Source organism: Gobius niger (genome assembly GCF_951799975.1).
Source record: "Gobius niger genome assembly, chromosome: 21".
Classification (NCBI taxonomy): domain Eukaryota; kingdom Metazoa; phylum Chordata; class Actinopteri; order Gobiiformes; family Gobiidae; genus Gobius; species Gobius niger.
This window is the reverse complement of record NC_136872.1, coordinates 20,926,674-20,951,607: the sequence shown is the minus strand read 5'-3', so window position 1 is coordinate 20,951,607 and position 24,934 is coordinate 20,926,674. Positions and strand designations below refer to the sequence as shown.

Below are 24,934 nucleotides of genomic sequence, written 5' to 3'. Positions count from 1 at the left end.
GAGAGCCGTACGTGCACACGCATACGTTGTTGACAGTCCGAAGTTGCATCCAAGGATCCCCACGTTCATATTTTGTTGCTGTAAATAAATGTCGTCGTCACAGGTACGTGTTTTATTTACTCTAATTATGAAATACTCATTTATGTTGGTAAGCTGTAATATCGCCATGTATTATACAAAGATTTAGCAAAAATCTAAATGCAAAAACAAAAAAGCAGACAAGATCGTATGTGAAAACTGACAGATGTGTGCTAACTTTGCTAAGCTAATATTTTTCCAACTGAATCAAGCTCGTCTGTAACAATACGAGAATTGTGGAGTTTCTAAAACGATTGTCGTTGGTCTATCATGCGCTGGACGTGGGGCTAGAGGCTGGGGAGCAGCCACAGGTGCAGCCCGAGGACGAGGCCAGGGACGCGGAGAAGATCGTGGGGGAGAGGATGGAGATCAACTGGGAGACGCTGATATGCAGCTACAAAACCGGAGGAGAGAAGTTGAAGAGCTAGCGTCCACATTTTTATCATCTGAATTGGTCATGTAATAGTAATATTATTTGTAAGAAGACAAAAGTAATGACCCAATTACTATTGCAGCAGCATAAGCAGAGAAATTACTTGAGTAACATATAATGGGTCAATTTTATACAGCGTGTATAAAAAAAGCTGAATGTACAGTATCTTTTTACTACTGTAATCTGCCAAACATAAAATAAGTAGTCTTTATATTTACAATGAATACTAGATTAAAGAAAAAATGTTTGATAAAAAAAAATTAAATGTAAAGTTTAAACTGTAATTCAATTCTGCTTTTATGTAGATTTTACAAAATAATTGTCATGTTTGCAGGCCAGAATTCAATCCCTCAATTTGGAGCAATGTCAGGATCTTCTCATGAGGTGTCTGCGCAGAGAGCCTGGACTCCTGTTTGACATTCTGGCTGAGGATAATCTAGCAGCTGTTCCCCATGCACATCAACTGCCTCACTGGTGTGTCAGTGGAAGATGCAGGGAGATGCCAATAGACATTGAAAATAAGTGCTGCAGTCAAGAGCCCCAGCATTGCATCTCACAGCTACTGCACATGGAAGCCTACGTCATTGAAGAAGGCGGCCTTCGGTTAGCTCGGAGGCTTTGGAGTGACATCAGAGCACGTGAAGACCCTCCCGATCCAGGAGAGGATAACAAACAGTACAGATTTGCAGCCTATAGACAGATTTGTGCTTGGCAATTTGGAGCGCTTGGGCAATTGAGCTGTGTTGTGTGGCGCATTAGAGATACATTTCCTGACCCACACCATCAGTATGTGGGTTTCATACCACGTAGACTGTGATTGTTTTAAAATGTCTTCATTCTATTTTGCCATCATTCCTAAGTTGATTATTTAGCTCAATTGTTCAAACATTTTAAATAAAAAAAATACTACCAAGAATGTTTACAGTACTTTATTAGAGTTAAAATATGCATATTAGAGTTAAAATATGCATATATTTTAAACACAGGTGCTATTCTTGAGGAAATTTGCCACTTCACTTTTGCATTGCTTGCCCTAAAGAGAAAAGAAAAAGTATAGCAAACTATTCATTACCGTTACATTTACTCTAGATCTTGACCAGCATTTTGAAGTGCCTGCACTTTTGGGAGTAGTTTTATCACAGTACATTTTCACTTGTGCAGTATGTTGGGGGTAATGCATTACCAAAGTAACGAGTTACAAAAATATATTCCTATGGTACTGAAAAAGTACTGTAACATTACTTTCACAAAATACTGGAATGTATTACATTTGTAAAGGTGTATTCACTAATGTAGAATATATAACACTGCACTTGTGTGTGTACTATTATTTTGAAGTAACGTTACTCTTACTGAAGTGTGTAGAGTACCCAACATACTTAAAGAAGTATTGACTACAACTCCAGACAACAAGCTACTCCAACTGACATTATTTTAATTTACTCCCAAAAAAAGACTTGAGAGTAACATCACTCCGGTTATTTCTAATATATCCTCATTCAACATATGCATACCAAGGCCACGGCTGAGTTGAGTTTGTAACAACTCCTCGTTGGTTGGACGTGGAACTCCGGGGAGAAGTCCTAACCGCCGTGGGTCATCTGGTCTCAGTCTCCTCTTTGCTGGCATGCCTTTCCCTGAAGAAACCCGACACAACAGGATGGCCCTCGGTAGATCTGGGATGTACCCATAATCCTTTTCCACTTTCACAGGGTACATACTCCACCGCCGTGACTTCTTGTTCAAAAGTAACTTGTACCTATTTTGATGACAAAGTTACATACAACTTTATTAGTGAAGATTAATGGGTAGACATTTTAAAGTAAACAAAGTAAAGTTAAACTTACTCCAATGAGCCGTCAGCATTTCTTTTGAGTGGTCTGTGAACATGATGATTATAATCCAAACCAGCCAGGTGTGTCCGTGCTCTGTAGACTGGCCAAACAAAGTAGAATCTTTTTCCACCAAGAATGTGATTGTGAAAAGATTCCAGCTCAGCAGTGGATCTTGAAACAAAAACACAGCATTATTTTTATGTTCACACTTCAGTGTCTGCAATATAATATAAATATATTTTTTTTAAATTATTATTTGTGATAGAGAACAGAGCACAAAACCACGATACGTTGACATGGAAACACATACCTCAAACAGAGGAACTTCTCAACCTCTTTCAGCCACCTCACTTTCAGAACGATGTCAATCAGTGCTTCATGTGCCACTGATCCTTTGCTAATCCAAGCTTTGTCTCGTTCTTCTAACAACGGACCGTGATGACATGCTCCAAGAAGCCATTCATGTTCTCCAGTGACATGGTGAAGAACACCTGTCCACATTTCCTACAGAAACAGAACCATGTAATACAGTAAAAGTAATACAACATAACAGTCAGTACACATTTTCAATAATAATCATAATCATAACAATAATAATAATAAAACAGCAGACTTACAAAGAACTCATCATATGTTGCAGCAGTCTTCGCTCAAAACCAGAAGTGGTTACATATGTCCTTAGACCATGCAAAAAGAATTGCACAGCCTTTTCTTTGCGCTGCCTATGCACAGAAAATACTAATAATGGACCATTTGCAATGACAAACGTTTCACTTAAAAATAAATGCAGTAACAGTAGCACAGTAATCTTTATTACCTGGTGGATCTTCTTTCCCAAGTTTTTCGATCCATGCCACATGTCGAGCGTATGACGAACTCCAGACTCTTTGTACTTTCCTTTTTCTGCACAAAACAACAACAAAAACTATATACACTGACTGAAAAGAATGGACAAATGACTACAGAGCATGCCCCTAAAGTGGAATATACTAAAATATTTTTGCAATAATGTATACTTACTAAATAATACTGAAATCTGTGGATGTGCATCAGTATACACTTCTTTTTTAAATCTTTGAGCAGGGAATCAAGTGAGACAATGAAGGCCTCTTTCTCCATTATTACACTGTTGCGTCCTCTTTTTCTTTTCTCCTCTGTGTGCATGTAGATTATTTCTTTGCTGTCATTCTCCATGACCGTGTATGTGCAGTATGCAGCAGGGCTATCCATCTGGCCATCTCCTTTCAGAAACACAAAGACAAAGTTGAAATGTAGGCAGTTTTAATGTATTATTTAAAATAAATAAAAATTTTAAATCAGAGGTGAAACTTACCAAGCACAACTAAATCTGGTTTGTTTTGTAGACGGGATATAATAACCTTCCGCTTCTCCTCCCAGAAGTCCTCTATGGTGTCCACCAGTGGCGGCTGGTGATGTTTAAACCAGGGGGGGCTGTTGCCTCTACCTACCTTCAATTATATTTTAGAAGATGCTTATAAACATTGTTTTTAACTTAAAAAAGAAAGTTATCTTTGGGGCATGTAATAATATCATTATTTTATGTAGAATATATTCAAAACTTATTGTTTAGTTTTATTCAACAATAAAATAAATAATTTCTGACTTAAGTGTAATGATAGTCACTATACATATTTTTGTTGTGAACCACTGAGTTGTGTTTTGTACCAACAGAACCAGAACAAAGGCAGGAGGTGTTTCCTCTTTGATTTCATGTACAGTTTTAGTCCCAGACCTGCTGTGGTTCCATTATGAGCCTCAGAACCACAGGTTTAAACCAGTATAAACCGTCAGACAAATGATCCGCTCAGAAATAATGTGCAGCTCACGTATAGAAGAGAGTCCTCCTCCTCTGTAGCACCTGGAGCTCCTCCTCTGTTTCCCTCAGTGAATGAATGACGTTCCCCTCTCCTGTCGTAGCTCCTCCTCATGGTCCTGAATCTTCTCTCCATCAAATGTCCACGTCCTGGGACAGAACTGTCTGTCCAAGTCAGCAAGGGTTTTCCCAAAGTGTGAGATAAACAAGCAGCAGCTAAAGCAGACGAGCTAGTTAGCATCGTCATGCTACCTCCAGGAAAGTCCGTTTAGACGTGACTTCTGAGTGAAGAAAGTTGTCCCAAGTCCATTAGTTTGACTAAATCCTTTTACCTCCTCTCAGGAAACAACACGAAGCTTCTCCGTCTCTCAAATAAGAAGTTTTTCCTCCGATCGTCCGTGAGCTCAGAGCTGCTCCCACAACGGGCTACTCGCGTTTGTTTACAGGAGACGCTTCCTCGTCTTTCACCTGTTAATTCCCCGATGGGCGCTTGGCCTCAGCGCCCATCGGGGATTTATTATTGCGCGTCTCTAATTAGTTGAATTAATGATATACAGTGACGTTTTTATACCATAGTAGAGCGCCATTGGTTAGATTGCGTGGGCGCTGTTCCTGCCGCCCCGAGCACAAAACTACACATTTATGACGTTGTTGCAGCGGTTACAGCACAAGATGAACCAGGCAGACAAAATGATGATGATGCTCGTACGGTTTCCTCCGTGTGTCCCCCGCGTGTGACGCTGCCATGCCGTTTCTCCCCTTCTAGTCAGCCTCATAGCGCTCTCCGTGATTAAATGTGTGGGGCCCATTCTGTGGGCCTCCATAGCGGGGTTGTTGTTGTTGCCACTGTGGCGTATCATACTGCTGCTGGTGTGGCTCACGGGTCTGATTTTGCTGCCACTGGGGCTGGTTGTACTGCTCGCGGCTGTTTTGGGTCTGTTGGCTTTTCGGCGGGTTGCGGCAGTTTCTTGCTCTGTGTCCGCGTCTTCCACAGTTCCAGCATTCTATCGCCCTCGTCCCGTTGTTGTTCTCCCAAATCTTTTTGTCCTTGTTGGAATTGTTTTGGGGGTTTTGGGGTGTGTGGGCCTGAGCCGATAGCATTGTGGCCTGACTTTTAGCTGCCTCCAGACAAAAAACGGCATGTTTGGCGTGCATCAGTGGGTCCTTTATCTGGGGTCCGTCAGCAAACGCAACATAAGAGTCGCGCACCTTTACCGCTACCTCCGGGAGCAGTCCTTCGATAAATCTGGAGCAGAAATATCCGTTGTACACAGGATTGTCTTTCTCTTCTCCTGCTGTAGTAATATTCGGGGGTACGCCAGAGTTCTCATTAAACACAGCGAGCAAGCGGCTATAATACTCCTCAACTCTTTCGCCTGTCTCCTGCTTGCATTTGGCCAGGATACTGAGGTCATATTTACGCGGTAAAACGACCGCTAGCCCGTCACACATTTTCTTCATAGCAGTCATGTACGGTCCAGATTCTGACTCAATGATGTCCTTGAGCCCGTAGTGATGGATCAGGCAAATAAGGCTTCAATTTCTGAAAGTCCGCAGGCGATATCTTATAAACAAGAACCCGGGCGCACTCCGCTCCTGAGGGCTTGTATTCGCGGCAAAAGGCGAGGAGATCTTCGCTGAATTTGGAACAGTTTGTGTCTGGCCTCGTAGACAGCAGTTGTGAGGCGGATAAGAACTCGCTCGGACCCCATGGTCTGAAAAGCAACTCCGGTCCTTCGCGTCCCACCATCTCTATCATTGGGAAAGTGGCAACGAAATGTTTTGTCGGCTTCGGGTCGTGCCTTAGCTGTGTTTTTCTGCTCCATTGTGCTTCCGCCATGTCTTCTTCTGCTGGCGATGCGGTACCCACTTCCTGCGGGGTTTCAGCTGGCACAATGGGGGCTGGAGGGTGCTGCCGCTGTGAGGGCTGGAGAAGCTGGTGCTGCTGGGGTTGATGGCGCTGCGGCAACGGCGGGGGTAAAAGGCAGGGGGCAGCTTCACACGGCGGTGGCACCAAGGAAAGCGACGACAAATCTGGGTACAAAGAGGCAGAAGTGACAACAGTAGTGTGTTCGTGGTTTAACCCAACACTTTGTTTGGGCGCGTATTTAGCATGGAGCTCTGCTCCCTCTGCAAAAGGGTTAGTAGGGGAAAAGGAACGATATGGTGGAGGTTTCCCACGGGGCTTCATGTCTGTGAGCGCCTGGATGTTCTCTACTTCTGTAGAAGGTAGAGGAGCTATCATTTTTGTGGTTTTCTTGCGATCTCGTTCTGTAGCCAAATCTTCCCACAGAGCAAGACAAGTCTGATGTTTAAGCATGGCTCTGACATCTTCTGCTGTGATTTTCTTACATCCCAGTATTCTTTCTCTCTCTTCTTCTAATTTTTCACACAACACGCGTAATTGATTTAACGACATAGAGCCACCTTCCGGAAAACCAAACGAAGCCGACCATATTGGCAAGCATTCCAGAGCTTTAACTCCAAAGCGTTTTTCCATTGCCATTGTTTTTGGCGACGGTTGGGTTCCCTTTGATGTAGCATCTTTAGATTGACTTTTCCCCATTTTCTCTCTTACAGACAAATGGGTCTGGCCCACTTGGTCTCTACCAGCTCCTCCCTACTTTCGGGCGTTCGGATCCCCCCCTGTTAGTTTACTACCATAACAGGCCGGCTGAGACGCAAAGAGTTCAGGCTTGCTTTTCGGAGCAATACTAACGCGCAACCGCTAGGATAAGTCTCACACACTCTACGCAAATAAAACAAAGTACCTAAAAATACATAAATAAATCAAGAAAACGTGTACACTTAAGCGCTGCCGTGGAGCCGCCCGGGAGCGAAGCGGTCGGGGGCCGGGAAGACGAGAGCGAGGCAGCCGCTGCTCTGTTTGATAAATACAGCCTTTTCTCACTGTTTTACCGTGACAAATGCACCCGCCCATACAACAGCCGCTTGCATCCGCGCGTGTGCGCAAACACGAGCAACCGAACCGCGCTCTGGCCCACCACCTCTAAGTGGGCCAAAGTCCGGAACCGAGTCCGACTTGGGCGCGGATTGATTGTACTCCCACTACACAAACGAACCGTGCTGAAGGGGCTTCCAGCGCTTGGGCGCGGTTCGGATGGACAAGTGTGAGTGCGCCCTAAGCCTATGTCGCTAATATAGAAAGGGTCCTGTACCTCAGATGACGCGCTGCGTTTGTTGTACGAGGCACGTATGAATCGCGTCTTGCCTTTGCTGATGTAACATTATAACAGCGGCTTGGTGGTTTAGATGGATTACTAGTTAGATAGAATCGTGTACACGGTTCAGAATGCGTGGTCACAAACTAACAAAACGGTCAACAAAAATACAGCTACCCAGGTTCCCTCTCTAGCCAGTACCTGGGCGCCGGTGAGGTGGCCTATTTGAAATCTACGGCATTCACCGCCTACGTCCACGTGACTGACGCCCCCCAAGTGTTGCCCAGCAACCAGCCATGTGACGCGATGGCTGTGGTTCTGTGTGGCTCCTACACCAGGACTAAACCAGGACTAAGCCAGGACTAAACCTGGACTAAGCCAGGACTAAACCTGGTCTGAAGCAGGACTAAGCCAGGACTAAACCTGGACTAAGCCAGGACTAAGCCAGTACTAAACCTGGACTAAACCTGGACTAAACCTGGACTAAGCCAGGACTAAACCTGGACTGAGCCAGGACTAAACCTGGTCTGAAGCAGGACTAAACCAGGACTAAACCTGGACTGAGCCAGGACTAAACCTGGTCTGAAGCAGGACTAAGCCAGGACTAAACGTGGTCTGAAGCAGGACTAAACCAGGACTAAACCTGGACTAAGCCAGGACTAAACCTGGACTAAGCCTGGACTAAGCCAGGACTAAACCAGGACTAAACCTGGACTAAGCCAGGACTAAACCAGGACTAAACCTGGACTAAGCCAGGACTAAACCTGGACTTAGCCAGGACTAAACCTGGTCTGAAGCAGGACTAAACAAGGACTAAACCGGACTGCTAGGAGCCAAAAGTTATTTTTAGAGCAAAAAAACAATAGGATTCAATTGATTGCATTATTTTCAAATCACAGTAATCTATAATAGAAAACGCAGTCTCAATGGCCGCCGCCTGGGCGCCGCCATGTTTATTTCCCATACCGACTTTGAAGCTAAGCAGGGAAGGGCCTGGTTAGGACTGGGATGGGAGACCGTTTGGGAACACCAGGAAGCCTGGCGACAGTAGTGAGTTTGTGCGTGGTTGGTGCTGGGGGCTGATCCGCCGTCACAACAACGCGAGTGCACGAGATCTGACTGTTGGCGTGTGCGCGCATCCAAACAGGGCGATGTGTGTGTGTGTGTGTGTGTGCGCGTGCGCGCGCGTTTGGGTGTGTGTGTGCGTCCGTGCGTGAATGTGTGCGCGCGTGCATCCAAACAGGGCGGTGTGTGCGCGTGTGTGCGCGCGCGTGTATGTGTGCGCGCGCGCATCCAAACAGGGCGATGTGTGCCATCGTCACTCACCCTAAACTGCAGCTGTAGACGCTCCGCACAGGTACAGTTACCTCCTCCAAAACACATGACATCTGCGTGTCTTTGTTTAAGTCTCTCCTGCAGTGACCGAGGCTGTGGTCACTGCTGTGGTTCATTATAGATCCAGTGCGCAAGATCCAATCCTGGCCGCATTCCGTCTCCAAAGCTTTGTCTCCGAAAAAAAGTACACGCAAAACATTGCCCAATACACGAGCCTCTAATCAAACGCGCTGCTCCGACTGATTTATCCGCCGTGTGAGTAAAAGCGAAAATGAAACTACCACTTAACGAGCGCAAGGCCTGCACTGCGTAGTTTTTTTCTTTTTTTTTACTTTGCTGCTGTACCATTTGTTTTCTATTTTGCTTTCACGTATTGTGAGCCCAGAGGTACATTTTATTCTAAAGCAGCTTGGAAAGCATTGCCAATTTTATTGTAAGGTTATAAATACTGTCTAACAACGACCATTAGGCTATTTCATTTCAAAACCTACTTCTTATTTTTTTGATTGTACACTACCGTGATGCACCAAAGCACCGGTCCTGCACCGTGAACCAAACTGTGTCGGCGCGAGTCCACAGTTCCCTGATTACTCGTGTTTATGTTGAGGAAAAAATCCACGGCCACTCCGACGTAAAAAGTTGAACAAAAATGTATTTCCAGAACTTGTTGAACTTTACAGGAGCATAGAATCCTTAAGTAACCTCTAATAAACTACGGTAAGAAACTGTTGGGCTCTTTTCCTAATGTTGCTGCTTCACGCGCCGGCTCTCCACTGCCTCTGATCCTGCTCTAGCGCAACGCGCAGCTCCGGGCTTAAAGCTCCAATGCGGACATTTTAAATTACAAATTAGCTTATAAAATACATCTATTCACAAATTTACCTACCAAAATAAACACGAATGCAATACTACAATTTTACTCTATTTTTCCCGCAACAAATTAACCCATTAAATCCCTTGTAAAAATAAATAAATATTATTATTAAATACAAAATGCAGCATGTATTAATTACACTAAACTTGGCGCCCACATACCGGCCCCTAATTGTGACCCTATTTACACAATTACCAAAAATAAGCATGTGGCGTCAAAGTATTCAAACGTCATTCATAAACAAACTTAAAAGTCTCTGCAGGTGGTTGCCTCAGTCTGCTTCTTGTAGGAGGCAAATCTTCGTAATGGGTCTGTCCAGTGTGCTTGTCTTGGTTTTGATTCTCACTTGACGCACCATTCCTGATTTGTCCGGGATCGTTAGGATTACTTTCCCTGTGATCCAAGAGTTGCGTGGGGCAGAATCGTCCACAATAAGCACGACGTCTCCAATGGCAAAATTGCGAGAAGGACGGGTCCACTTTTGTCGTTCCTGTAGCAGTGGTAAATACTCTCTTGTCCAACGTTTCCAGAATATTTCCGACATATACTGGATTTGCTTCCATCTCCTCCTTGCGTAGAGATCCTGTTTGTCGAACACACCAGGGGGAAGAGATGGCTTAGTCTTGAGAAGCAAGAGGTGATTGGGAGTGAGTACCTCTAAATCGTTTGGATCACTGGATGCTTTGGTTATTGGCCGACTATTGATAATGGCCTCTGCCTCACATAAAAGAGTGTGTAGCCCTTCTTCATCCAGTGTCTGTAACTTGAAGGTAACGTTCAAGATTTTCTTCACCGACTTGATTAATCTCTCCCAGACACCTCCGTGGTGGGATCCAGTGGGAGGGTTGAACATCCACGTAATGCCTTGTTGATGTAGCATGTCTTCAATTTTTGACACATTCCATTCCTCGATGGCTCTTTTGAGTTCGCGCTCCGCACCGATGAAATTTGTTCCATTATCAGAACGAAGGATCTTCACTTGGCCTCGTCTTGCTATGAAGCGACGTAGCGCATGGATAAAGGAATCCGTGTCCAATGAGGCCGCCATCTCCAAGTGCACTGCACGGATGGTTAGGCACGTGAAAATAACCCCGTACCGTTTTACCATGCTTCGTCCGCGTTTGATTTCGAACGGACCAAAGTAGTCCACTCCAGTGTTGGTAAACGGAGGGTCATCCGGTAGAACTCTGTCTCGAGGAAGGTCAGCCATTTGATGCCGTCCTGCGACTCCATGTGCACGTCGGCAGACTATGCACTTTGCGAGTACCTTTCTCACTGCAGAGTTGGCACCAGGAACCCAAAACTTTGTTCTCAACTTAGACAGTACATGATTGCGACCGCAATGAGACAAGTTCTGGTGTATTTCCCTGAGGATGAGCTTCGTGACATGCAGATCCTTATCCAGGATTGCTGGCCGCTTTGAGTCTTCAGGTAATGCCGATCTACTGAGTCGTCCTCCGACTCTGAGGATGCCTTGTTCAAGTACTGGATTTAGTTTGAAAAGGCAACTGGTCCGCTTCACCCCTTGTCCTTGAGTAAGTGCGGCTATCTCTTTGGAAAATGTATTTTTCTGGCAGTAGCGAATGACTGCTTCTTCAGCTTCTGCGAGGTTCTCCATTGTAAGACTGTTAGTGTCAGCTTGAAACAGACTGTTCTTCAAAATTTTCATTTCCTTTTCAACTTCAGGCTGAGCTTTCACAGCGTTCAACTCTTTCCTTTTGCGACACAGTTGCAGCAAAATGCGTTTGACTTTCAGCATCCAAGCAACTGCTTTCTTGAGTCTAAACCAGGATGAGAAGTATTGTAGGAACTCTAGCACTACATCTTCATGTTCTTCAACCGCGTTGGCACAAACCAGAGTATTTTTTACCTCTGGATCGTTTGTGGTCAGGTCTCCAAGGGAGTGCACATTTTCAGGCCATTCTTCCATGGGTTTGGTGAGAAAGTCCGGCCCCTGTAACCAAGCATTGCTGTGAATGAAGTTCTCCGCCTTGAGTCCCCGTGACGCAATGTCAGCAGGATTCAAAGAGGTGTTGACGTACCTCCATTGGTGTGGACTGGAACACTTAAGAATAGCATCCACGCGGTTTGCAACAAAGGTGCGGAACCTACTTGTTTGGTTGCATATGTACTTAAGCACCGTGGTACTGTCTGACCAGAACACTGATGGTTGTAGTGTGAGCTGCAGCTCCGATGTAAGGACCTTATCCATGCGAGCTGCCATAGTAGCTGCGGTAAGTTCCATACGAGGGATTGTCATGGGCTTGAGTGGGGCCACTCTTGCTTTCCCCAACACGAATGCACAGTGCACTTCATTGCAGCTGTTCTTCTGTAAGAGATAGCTAACCGTTCCGTAGCCCTCTTCACTGGCGTCAGCAAAGTGGTGCAGTTGGTTGCATACTGACTCTCCAAAGCCCACAGGTTTGAAACATCTTGGGACACTGATGTTCTCCAGATGGTGAAGTTGGGTCTTCCATACAAGCCACTTGTGAGCTAGGTCTTCTGGTATGTCAACATCCCAGCCAATCTTCCGTCTGCAAAGCTCTTGCAGAATCTTCTTAGCTTCTAGCGTGACTGGTGACAGGATGCCCAATGGGTCATAAACTGAACTCACAATGGACAGGAGGTTCCTTCGAGTGGGGGCTTTGTCTGGGATTACGATCCTGAACCTGAAGCTGTCGGACTGAATGCACCAATGGACTCCCAAAGCTCTCTCCATGGGGAGCATGTCTTGATCCAAGTCGAGGTCTTTGACTTCTGATGCTCTCTCTTCTTCTGGAATAGCAGACAGCACTGCTCTGCTATTACTTATCCACTTTGTGAGCCTGAATCCACCACTTTGACATACAGCTCTTAAAGTGTGGTACAAGTGCATGGCTTCTTCTTCTGAGCTCACAGACTTTAAGCAATCATCCACGTAGAAATTGTGGAGAACTGTGTCAACTGCTTGGCTGTAAGACTGATCTTGGTTGTCTTCAGCACATTTGCGCAGAGCAAAGCTGGCGCAGCTTGGAGATGAGGTTGCACCAAAGATGTGAACCACCATCTTGTATTCCACCATTTCCTGATCTATTTCACCAGACTCCCACCAAAGGAACCGGAGAAGGTCAGAATCTTCATCTGGCACCTTTACTTGGTGGAACATCGCTTCCACATCAGCCATGACTGCCACTTCTTCTTGCCGGAATCTGGTAATGACACCAAGAAGGGAACTGGTAAGATTCGGTCCCTGTAAGAGCTGATCATTCAAAGTGGTGCCTTGGTAAGACGCTCCACAGTCGAAGACCACTCTGAGCTTGAGCTTCTTGGGGTGGTAAACCCCGTGGTGTGGCAGGTACCAAACCTTTTTATCGTCACGATCAAGATCTTTGTTGGGCACTCTCACAGCGTAACCTTTGTATATGATGTTGCTCATGAAGGCTGAGTATTCGGCGTGAAATGAAGGATTCTTCACGAACTTTCGCTTTAAGTTTAGGGCACGTTGTTCAGCCACTTTGCGGTTGTTGGGCATCTGAATGTGCTTGTTGCGCAACGGCAGGGCTATACTGTAATGTCCATTCACAATGGTAGCTGACTGCGTTGCTATTTCCAGAAACCGCAAGTCTTCCCTGGACATTTCTTGTTTCTCATCTCTTTCGCACTCAGGAAAGTCACTTTTAAACTGCTGGCTCCAGAGCTCCTCCAGTGTGCTGACTGATATGCGATTGGCTGAGACTTGGATCAGCCCACTTGTTGCATTTGGAGAAGAATGTCCTTGGAGAGGTTCACTGACGGTCCAGCAAAGCCTAGTCTTCACAGCATACGGACCACCATTTTCGCTGGCAATAACCTGCCAAGGTTCAATAGCTTTAGGTGCGTTAGTCCCAATTAGAAGTCCAATGTGCGCATCAATCTTTGGGATAGACACTTGCTGAAGATAGGGCCATTTGTCCACGTAATCTTGTGAAGGAATGTTGTCGACAGAAGCCGGTATGTCACTGTGACTGTACATTTCTGGCAATTCAAGAAAGTCATTACTGTCTAAGCAGCTCACTTCTAAGCCAGACACCATGTGACTGCTGACAACCTTTTCTTCTCCCATAGTTTTCAGCAAAATGTTAGTCTTTCTGCCAGTGAGACTGAGCTCTTGCATCAATTCTTCAGTACAAAAGCAGGCAGTACTGCCAGGATCAAGAAAGGCATGAGTGTGTGTTACCTTTTGTCCTCTTTTGGATTTGACTTGGACTGGAACTATCGCCAAGATGTGCTCTGTTTTCTCAGCAGCATGAGCCGTTACATCTGTTCCTACAAATCCGTTTACGACCGACTCTGATGGTTGCTCTGTTCTTTCAGATGTTCCCTCTTCGGGCTCTGCCTCTTTGTTTGCACCACTCGGCTTTACCCTCATGTGTAACACTGTGGGATGTGGTTGTGCACAGACTTCACAGCTCGCTTTCTCTTTGCATGAACTACTCATGTGTCCCTGTTTAAGGCAGCTGAAGCACAGTCCTTTAGTTCGCATAAAGTCTATCTTTTCCTTATGAAGTGATTTCTTCATCTTCTTGCACTGTTCCATGGCATGTTCACCACCATGACAAAAGAGACAGGGTTTGGAAAATGCACACACCTGAATTCCACCGATTTTATTCTTCGGCTTAAAGGATGTGTCCTGGGGAGTGGTGATTGTTGCAGCTGTGGTGAATCCCTTTCTGTTGCCACTTTTCCTTGTCAACTTCTCATCCACTTGCCCTTTAACTCGCTCTTTTAAGGTGATGTCCTTTATGTCACCAAACAGTGGGTGCAAAGCTTCCTTGGCCTGCTTATTGACAAAATCCACTAGATCTTCAAACTTTGCTCTGCGTTTGTCCTTGTCCAAGATGCCACAAGCATGCGTCCTCCATCTTTCTCTCAGTTTGTAGGGGAGCTTGGCAATGATAGCTCGCAAGTTGGCTGTGCTATCCAACTCCTCCATATACTCCACATCTGTCATTGCATTGCGACATCCAGTAAGATAAAGGCCGAAAGCATGAAGAGCTTCTCCGTCGTCAGACTTGATAGTAGGCCAATCAAGAGCCTTGGTTATGTATGCCACTGAAATCTTATAGGCATTTCCAAAGTGTTCTTCCAAAAGTCTCTTAGCTTCTTGATATCCACGAGTGGGCTCCATGTGTAAACAACTCCTTATCAATTCCCGTGGCTGTCCACTTGTGTACTGTTCCATGTAGTACAGTCTGTCCTTGTCGCTCTCTGTTTTATCCTCCACGCCATGTTCAAATGCCCGCATGAACAGCCGATATTCCATTGGGTCTCCTCTAAACACAGGAATGTTCTGAGGAGGCAGTGTTGCTAATTTCTGTTGCTTAGTTAGCACTTCGACGACGTCCTGCAGAGCACCTGGTGTCTGTGATGGCTGGGAGGCAGCAGTGCCTGTTTGCTGTATATTTTGTTGAGCGTTGTTGTTCTGCGCTGCTCTTTGCAAAACGGGTACAGAACTTAACTGTTGCGGAGCTAAGAAATCTCCAACATTGCGTGATGCCACGTAGGAGTTCATTCCATCTCGACTGGGTGCACGACTAGGTGCCTTGGATGTACGACCTTCATACTCTGATAAAATCTTGATCTTTGCTTCATTAGCTGCTAGAGCGGTTTGTATTTCTAGCTCATCCCTTTCACTTTTGAGCTTAGCCTCCCTTTCCTCCAGCAATCGTTTCTGTTTCAAAGATGAGGCCTGAATCAACAATGTAGCTCGCTCCAACTCTGCCTTCATGCGGATGGACGACGCAGAAGATGAAGCACGGGAGCCATGTTCTGAATGTGCCTCACTGCGCTTTGAGGAAGATGCGTTAGATATGCTGTCTGATGCATGCAATTCATCACTGTATGTTTCAACCGTGGAAGTGCGCAACGTTGTCTCATCAATCCACGCTGCAGCTGTATCAGCAAAAGTCTTAAAAGAATCAGCCTTAGGTTCAAACCAGCCTTCCTGATCTTTTTTCAGGTCCTCTTCTGACATCTGCTCAAGAAGCTCTTTAACATTTGTGTTCAAATCACAAAACTCTCCAAACAGCCTATTGAAATCTTCCATTAGCTGTTTTACTTCTGTTAGGCTGGAATCACTTTCATTTTCCATTAGCTGGCGCACGTGTTTCACTGCTCCTGTTAGCTTGGCTAGCTTAGCCCTGCGCAGGTTAATAGCACGTTGCAGCCTTTCCTCCATAGCTCTAGGTGTGACTTTCACTGCCCTGGAATCCACTACAGTGTCAGTATCATCATCTTCAACATCACTCATGATATCAATTTGCAGAGTAGCCACAGGAAAATGCTCCTTTGATCCACAAACTAGCAAGTATGTTGGCTAGTAGGCCGCTTAGCATCCAATTGACTTAGCACTTTTGCACGGTGAAACACTTCCACTTACTCACGTTTCTTGTCTCTGCAGCAACTTGCTTTTCTTTCTTTGTTGTTTGAAATACGTCCACAAACATCCATAAATCCACAGTGAGCAAGTTTCTTACAAAATGTGTCGGCGCGAGTCCACAGTTCCCTGATTACTCGTGTTTATGTTGAGGAAAAAATCCACGGCCACTCCGACGTAAAAAGTTGAACAAAAATGTATTTCCAGAACTTGTTGAACTTTACAGGAGCATAGAATCCTTAAGTAACCTCTAATAAACTACGGTAAGAAACTGTTGGGCTCTTTTCCTAATGTTGCTGCTTCACGCGCCGGCTCTCCACTGCCTCTGATCCTGCTCTAGCGCAACGCGCAGCTCCGGGCTTAAAGCTCCAATGCGGACATTTTAAATTACAAATTAGCTTATAAAATACATCTATTCACAAATTTACCTACCAAAATAAACACGAATGCAATACTACAATTTTACTCTATTTTTCCCGCAACAAATTAACCCATTAAATCCCTTGTAAAAATAAATAAATATTATTATTAAATACAAAATGCAGCATGTATTAATTACACTAAACTTGGCGCCCACACAAACCGTTAGAGCTGAACCCCTAATATTTATCCATAATTATTCCACTGTCTCTTGAATTCTATTCCCTGAGTTTAGCGAACATATTGTCGTTGTAGTTAATAAGAAAGGAGTACGGGTGCATCAAACACTCCAATTGCTGTTTGTTTGAAATTATTTTTAGCATTCATTATTTTACACATTTGTAGTGGCCATAGTTTTTGGACTGGGTTGGGAACCACTGGTCTACAGCTGAACTGTGTGACGGGTTGGACATTTCTTTGTAATCACTCATAATCTCAGAATATCAAATGTGGAGCCTAGCGAGGCCCGGCCGAAGGCCGGGTCTCAGCTAGTATATATTTAATAAAGGCTTAAAATCCCCATACAACCTGAATTACCCCGTATGTTCCGGACCTTTGCTTGACATTTTTTGTTTATTTCGGACCTTGCTGAAATTTAAAGGGACTATAAGGAGTTTAAAAATGTTAAAATTAAGTATTTTCCTCCCCCTACATGTTCCAGCCATGTCCTAATGTGTAGAATGAGCTCAGACCTGTTCACCACAACTGCCTCTAAAATCCTGTACGGTCACTCAAAAATGTGTCACTTCGGCCCGAATTGCCGTCATGCACGAGCTTAATATAGAAGGTGCAGTTACACATATGGCCTGAGGTGGCAGTAGTGAGTATAAAATGACGAACTGGCTTCCAAACCCTTTAATTCATGACCCCTGGTCTAGACTCTGCACTCAAGTAATGAGGAGCACGTCAATGGAACGTGTAGTATCTCCTGTGGACCGGTGTGATGCAGTACGGGCCTGATCTCTCATCTGATCAGACCGGCCCAAAGTACATTTGCCTTAGGATCTTCTCAAACCCCTGTAAAGGTGCGGTATTATGTTTTTTTTTTTCAAGCATAGTATCATTCTATAGTCTACTCAAATAACTGTGCAACCCAAAATTGCAGCGGAAACAACTTCAAAGAATTTTCCCTCATAGTAACATGAGCAGTCCTCCTTCAATATGTTTTTATTTTTTTATTTATTAATTTCTGGAGGTATGTTTTTCAAGAGGGAATGGCACACAAAAAAGTAAAAAAAAACGATTGTATAAACCCCCCCTTTAATACATTACGTATTGGGAATCATAGTGGCGCAAGTAGGTGTTGGGTGTCTAGTAAACTACACTGCTCTAAAAACGTTTGTATCTTGTTGCTCTTGCTTCACATTGTGCCTGAAATTATTCTTACTGTTATTCTGACTTTCACATATTGTGTAAACTTTCTTAGAGTCGAAGGATGTACACCCAGTGGCTCCTGCTCCTCTCCCTCCTCCTCTGGTCTCCCTCCGAGGCTGACGTGGTGGGGTCTTTGTTGGACTGTGCGGAGTTCTTCCTCAGTGGGGAACCTCCAGAGATCCCCGGGGTCTTGGAGAAGGGACAGATCCTGGACCAGAACCGGTTCGCGGCGATCTGTCAAACCTACAAAAACAAGCAGAGGTTCTTCACTCTCTACGACACGGCAAACAGGATCCCGGTGTTCTCAGCGTACATTTTCAGGGGCAGCGAGCCGGGACTTACAAGACCAATAAATCCTGAATGGAGGACAGAGCCGCAGGTGAGTGTCTTCATCCCTATATTTTATTATTGCATTTTCTCCAGCTCAGCTTTATCCAAATCTTAAAGCTAATGGACGAGAGCTTTAGGCCATGGTAAAGCCTCATTTGAAAGACAAAATCTAAACAGGTGATTGACCTCACGTGGTTGTTGTCCTGCCGTAACTTTTTTCCAACACATTCTTTGTGGCTTTTTTGTCACGTTTTTGTTGCAATATAGGCCATCGGCTAGCTCTCAGAAAGTGCTTAGAAATTGACTTCTGTTCCAGGAAATACTTTTGATTTTTATCAAGCAAAACAAATAAAGTTAAACTTCTTCCCCAAAAAGTTCCACACGCAGACTCCCTGCAGTTAATGAGAAATTGGCTCCTTACAGGCCCCACAATGAAAGAGGAAGCCACTAAATTGAAATGTTGGTGGGGGTACAAACTCATCCCTGACCTTCCTAACATACAGTATTTGTAGCATCCCGATTCTTAACAGGGAGATGTTTATAGGCACATTTCACCACTTGCAGGGTCGCTTTTCAGGGTCACTTTCACAAGAATGTTAGAAAACTCGCCTCAAAGTTCATGAAATTGATACAAATTCTTTATAATTAGATGTTTATACATGTTTATATGTTTTCCCCACAAATGTCTGAGTTAACAATATACTTAAGGAAGATAAAGCAAAATTCACTCCAGAACTAGAAAATAAATCAGGTATAAATCAGTTCATTTTACTCGCTGTCCAGGGATTATAACAGGTCTATGGTCGATAACCACTCGTTTGCGATCTTCGTGAGTGTTGCCCACGCTGCTCGAGTTGTTCTCGCTGCAGAGATCTAAAGTTTGCCTTCAGAAAGCAGGATTTTCTTTATGATAGTTGCTAACAGCTGCGCTGTTTGCGAAGGCACTCGTCTGGGCTGCGCTCTTTACTTCCGGGTTGTAGTGTCAACGCGATGCGCTGATTGGGCAGAACCAGGTCAGGTGACCCTAAAATCATACATGCCAGAAGAAAATAGTTCCCATTTCACGCTCGAATTTCTCAAAAACTGCAGGGTTTCTGCGTGTGGAAACTTTATTTGACCCCTTTGGTTTTATATAGTTTCAGAATATGTAAAGAAATTGTATTTCTGATTTCCTGGAACAAAACTTCACGCTAGAAAAGTTAGCCGTTACGAGCAATCGATATAATTGTTTACTTCCGCAATTTTCGCCCGTGTTCCGGTTCTCGCCGTGACCATGTGACAATGTGATGTTTACATTTTGCGCGAGCTTGGCACATGGATCTTTCATAAAAGGCTCAGGATTATTGTAGCTAGCTTTGCGCAATCATGGTCAATTTGCTGTGTATAGGCCAATCAACATGGTGTATAGGCCACCATGTTGATTGTAGTTTGTTCGTAAAATCTCTACCGACAGCCAACTGCTGCAAACAGTGCCATCCGCGATTTCAGGCCGCACATGTAGCATCAACAGGATGAGGAAAGGACGCAGCCTCGCCGTATAGTTTTAAGCTATATTATCCCATGTCTATTGGTGGCTGTCACATTTTGACATGGCCGTTGGAATGCCATGGCTTACTGTGATGAGTACAGAATATGTGATAAATACAAGCATTTACACTGTGTCAGGTGTGACGTTATGGTGTAGGGGTTAGCGCAGGTGTCCTAAACCACACCTTTTTCGAACAAGTGGGGTGGGTTCGAGACTGGTTGGGAGAGTGATTTTTCTATTTATTATTATTCTTTGCGTGAAGTGTAAAAGACGCCAAAGCACTCATATGGTAAGACTGTAGCCTTTATTGCCTTTTTTCTCAAGTCAGTACAGTATCATGAACATCACACACAACTTGCATAGCAATCATTTCTGGTTCCTGTCGACTTCAGGGGGAGACGGCAGGTCCGCAACAGCAAATTGACCATGATAGCGCAAAGCTAGCTACGATAGTACTGAACCTTTCATGAAAGATCCATGTGCCAAGCTCGCGCAAAATGTAAACATCACATCATCTGATGGTCACGGCGAGAACCGGAACACCGGATGTTTTGGTGAATGGTAGGCAACAGCGCAAGAGAAGCAATGCCCTGTTTATGAACATTGTTTTTAGCCAATCATAGTATTCTTATCATTTGTTTAAAATGTAAAATGCCGACAATCAATCGTATGGCCTAATAGTTACATTTTCATGACCTTTTTGGGGGGTTTATTATTGTTTTTATGTAAGTCACATGACATAATTTTGGGGAGCTTTTTATTTCTCTTTGTGGTTTTGTCTAATTTTTGTCAGTATTTAGATTTTTTTCCAAGAAGTTTTTAAATTTGGGTTATAGTAACCTGGAGAAAACGTGCTCGGTTCAGGTGGGGGTTAAGAGGTTACTAGAGAAACAACAACAACAACAACAAATAAATAACGTAAAAATTCTCTTTCCGCAGCTTCATTTAGAGGAATACCCGACCCATTCAGGTTTCGACAGAGGGCATCTCTATCCATGCTCACACGCTTATTCCCAGGATGACCTTGATGCAACTTTTACTTTAACCAACGTAGTCCCACAACGCCCCTCGTTCAATAGAGGAAGCTGGAGGAAGATGGAGCGTTATGTCAAACATTTCATGGAAAACCACTGTCTTGATAACAACAAACAAATCAAGGCTTTCGTAGTGAATGGAGCTGTGCCTGGTAATGAACTGCTCAACAACATGATCAATATTCCTTCTATGATGTGGTCGGCCTTTTGTTGCTACGACAGCGCAACAGGAAAGTGGCACGCGGGCGCACACTGGGGCGACAATGTGGTGAAAACGGGCCAATGCCTGGAGACTATGACTTTAGGAGAACTCTATTCAGAATTTAACTTAAAGCCGTTTTTTGACGATAACTGTCCTTCTGATGTTAGAGCCGACTTGTACCCTAAAGGAAAGGGCAATCAAATGTGTGATACTGAAAAAACTGATGCTAAATCAACACAATCCACAACAACAACTACAGCTACTAAAGCATCCGAGAAAACCACCACCCCTTCTAAGGAAGCTGAGAATTTGGGAAAGAAGATTCTCAATGCACCAATAAATTGCTTTGTGGCAATTGTGTCGAGTTTGAGTTGGCTAGTTTGTGCAATTGTGTTGACTTTGAGTTGGCTAGTTTGGGCAATTGTGTTGAGTTTGAGTTGGCTAGTTTGGGCATTTGCATCGGGTTTGATTGGGCTATTTTGGGCAATTGTATTGAGTTTGATTGGGCAATTTGGGGCAATTGCATCGGGTTTGATTGGGCTAGTTTGGGCAATTGCATCGGGTTTGATTGGGCTAGTTTGGGCAATTGCATCGTGTTTGAGTTGGTTAGTTTGGGCATTTGCATCGGGTTTGATTGGGCTATTTTGGGCAATTGTATTGAGTTTGATTGGGCAATTTGGGGCAATTGCATCGGGTTTGATTGGGCTAGTTTGGGCAATTGCATCGGGTTTGATTGGGCTAGTTTGGGCAATTGTATCGAGTTTAAGTTGGTTAGTTTGGGCATTTGCATCGGGTTTGATTGGGCTATTTTGGGCAATTGTATTGAGTTTGATTGGGCAATTTGGGGCAATTGCATCGGGTTTGATTGGGCTAGTTTGGGCAATTGCATCGGGTTTGATTGGGCTAGTTTGGGCAATTGCATCGTGTTTGATTGGGCTAGTTTGGGCAATTGCATCGTGTTTGATTGGGCTAGTTTGGGCAATTGCATCGGGTTTGAGTTGGCTATTTGGGGCAATTGCATTGGGTTTGATTGGGCTATTTGAGGAAATTGTGTCGGGTTTGAGTGGGCTACTTGAGAAAATTGTGTCGGGTTTGAGTGGGCCATTTGGGGCAAATGCATTGGGTTTGAGTGGGCTACTTGAGAAAATTGTGTCGGGTTTGAGTGGGCCATTTGGGGCAAATGCATTGGGTTTGAGTGGGCTACTTGAGAAAATTGTGTCGGGTTTGAGTGGGCTATTTGGGGCAAATGCATTGGGTTTGATTGGGCCATTTGGGGCAATTGCGTTGGGTTTGAGTTGGCTATTTGGGGCAATTGCATTGAGTTTGAGTGGGCCATTTGGGGCAAATGCATTGGGTTTGAGTGGGCTACTTGAGAAAATTGTGTCGGGTTTGAGTGGGCTACTTGAGAAAATTGTGTCGGGTTTGAGTGGGCCATTTGGGGCAAATGCATTGGGTTTGAGTGGGCTTTTTGGGGCAATTGCGTTGGGTTTGATTGGGCTACTTGAGAAAATTGTGTCGGGTTTGAGTGGGCTATTTGGGGCAAATGCATCGGGTTTGATTGGGCTTTTTGGGGCAATTGCGTTGGGTTTGATTGGGCCATTTGGGGCAATTGCGTTGGGTTTGAGTTGGCTATTTGGGGCAATTGCGTCGAGTTTGAAAGGGCTATTTGGGGCAATTGCGTCGGGTTTGATTGGGCCATTTGGGGCATTGCTTTTGATTACAATAATTGTTTGTTGTTTGTCAGAGTACTTTGGCCTCATATCGAAACGTTATAGCTGCCGTACACACCATCCAGGGGCATATCTAGAAAAATAATCCCGGGGTGTCAGGGATAATTTCTGGGGTGGCAACACATTTTACAATGTCGAATATAGCAGGGGTTAGCGGCTATATTAGCGGCTAAGCCTTCCAATTTTTTTTTTTTACAAATTGTGACATTGTCTATAATATAAGTAGGGCTAACTCAGGTAAAATGTAAACTTTTGTACAAAAGGAAAAAGAACTACTGCTACTAAAGCTGAGAATTTGGGAAAGAAGATTATCAATGCACCAATAAATTGCTTTGGGGCAAATGCATCGGGTTTGATTGGACTGTTTAAGGCAATTGTGTCGGGTTTGAGTGGGCTATTTGGGGCATTGCTTTTGATTACAATAATTGTTTGTTGTTTGTTAGTGTACTTTGTCCTCATATGGAAACGTTATAGCCGCTGTACACACCATCCAGGGGCATATCTAGAAAAATAATCCCGGGGTGGCAAGCAGGGTCAGGGATAATTTCTGGGGTGGCAACACATTTTACAATGTCGAATATAGCAGGGGTTAGCGACTTTTGCTTGATCGCAAGGCAATTTTTCAGTTTAGATGCCGGCTAAGCCTTCCAAAATTATTTACAAATTGTGACATTGTCTATAATATAAGTAGGGTGTTTCTAAATCAGGTAAAATGTAAACTTTTGTACAAAAGGAAAAAGAAAAATCATCATCTTGGGGGCCACAGAAGTTGGCACCTAGCGCCTTTTTATAAGTTGTTATAATTCTTTGTCCTTTCAAAAAGTTTTAATTGAGCCTTTGTAAGCACTCAAGTAGCTTCTAGAGCAGATGTGAGACATCACATGACATCAATGGGGTGGCAGCTGCCACCCCGTGCCACCCCTCTAAATCCGCCCCTGTTTTCCTCTGCATTTGAATCTAAACACTGAGAATAAAAATCTGATTAAAAGTGAAATAATATTTTCTGATTATAGTATTATAGATTACTTGTATGTTTTTTTTTTAAATTATCATTATTATTTTTAACTTTTACAGCAATGTTGTGTTATATCCTCATGTTGCCACTTGTCCAAAAATAAAATATGAAAGTGCTCGGGATTTTTTTGTTTTTGTCTTTTAATACTTAAACCGTCTAAATTATGTAGGGTGGAATAATTTTGTGTTTTTAAATTGTTTTTATCTTTCTGTGAAGCACTTTGGTCTTCCTGAAAACTGAAAGTATTTTATCTGCACTCTTGCTTTTTACTGAAATAAATTAATTTTATGTTGATGTTTTATGGATTGATTTGATTGGTTTTCTTGTAAATGTAAGTACTTTACGCTGCCATATATGAAATGTGCTCTACAATTAAAATTGCCTGGCCTTCCTGGTGCCGTAAAGTGCTATACAAAGACATTTTGATTGATTTATTGTTGCAGTTCTATGGAGAAGATGCTCTTGCTGTTAAGGGAAAAGAAACTTGGAAATGGTTTATCAGTCTCAACTTATAAAGCGCTTTTCTTCCTTCATCAGGCCCAAAGCGCTTTACAGCAAGGAACCAGTCACTCATTCAGTCTCTCATTCATACATCAATGTACGCAGACATTGGAGGTGAGGTGGGTGAAGTGTCTTGCCCAAGGACACAACGACAAGTGTGTCCAACAAAAGACAAAAAGGGCTCTTTATCAATTAAAGTTCTCAATTTAGTACAGGCAGAATTCTTGGGTGTGATGAAGTGTGAGAACAAATCTTTGTAAATAAAAAGTCGACATTTAAACCTTATAATATTTGGTTGTTAAAAATATAGTCAATTTTGGCAAATATAACACATAAAATCCCTTATATGAAAGTATAGCATTAAGTTCCTCTTTCATATTTATGTCAGTAAGCAGCAAAGGTTTGATATCTCTATAGCGATAGAGACCTGATAAACGTCCCTCTTTAAAGGATCTCGTCCCAAAGATCTCTGGGATTTTGGAAGAAGATGTCCCGCCCACGCCGTGATCAACTGACCAATTAGCTGCCTCTGTTTCAAATGCCATTCGTTTGCCACATTGTCTTTCCTTTCCATTTCCTCATTCCTCTAGACCAAAAACATTTTCACTGCCGCTCTTGCTTCTGTCAGTCTTCCCCAGGGCAGCTGTGGCTACAGGGGCCGACAACAACAAAGTGTTAGAGGAGAATAACGTGAACAGTGCTATAATGTATGTGAACGATATGTATTTATCATTTGATTTTAAAAGCATAAATAATCTCATCTTAACGAGATTGAAATGTACGTATACCATGAAAAATAAAAAAGGATCAAATAAAACTGTTTGGTCATCATTGT

General features: G+C 43.8%; 1 protein-coding gene across 1 annotated transcript in view; it reads left to right on the top strand.

Moving 5' to 3' along the window:
* tec (tec protein tyrosine kinase) overlaps positions 1-24,675 on the top strand; it is a 68,315-nt gene extending 43,640 nt beyond the window's left edge. The window contains exon 18 of the mRNA XM_079579916.1: positions 24,523-24,675. Coding sequence (XP_079436042.1) covers positions 24,523-24,606 — 84 coding nt within the window. The 3' untranslated portion in view covers positions 24,607-24,675. The remainder of the gene's footprint in view (positions 1-24,522) is intronic.
* The last annotated feature ends 259 nt before the right edge of the window (positions 24,676-24,934 follow it).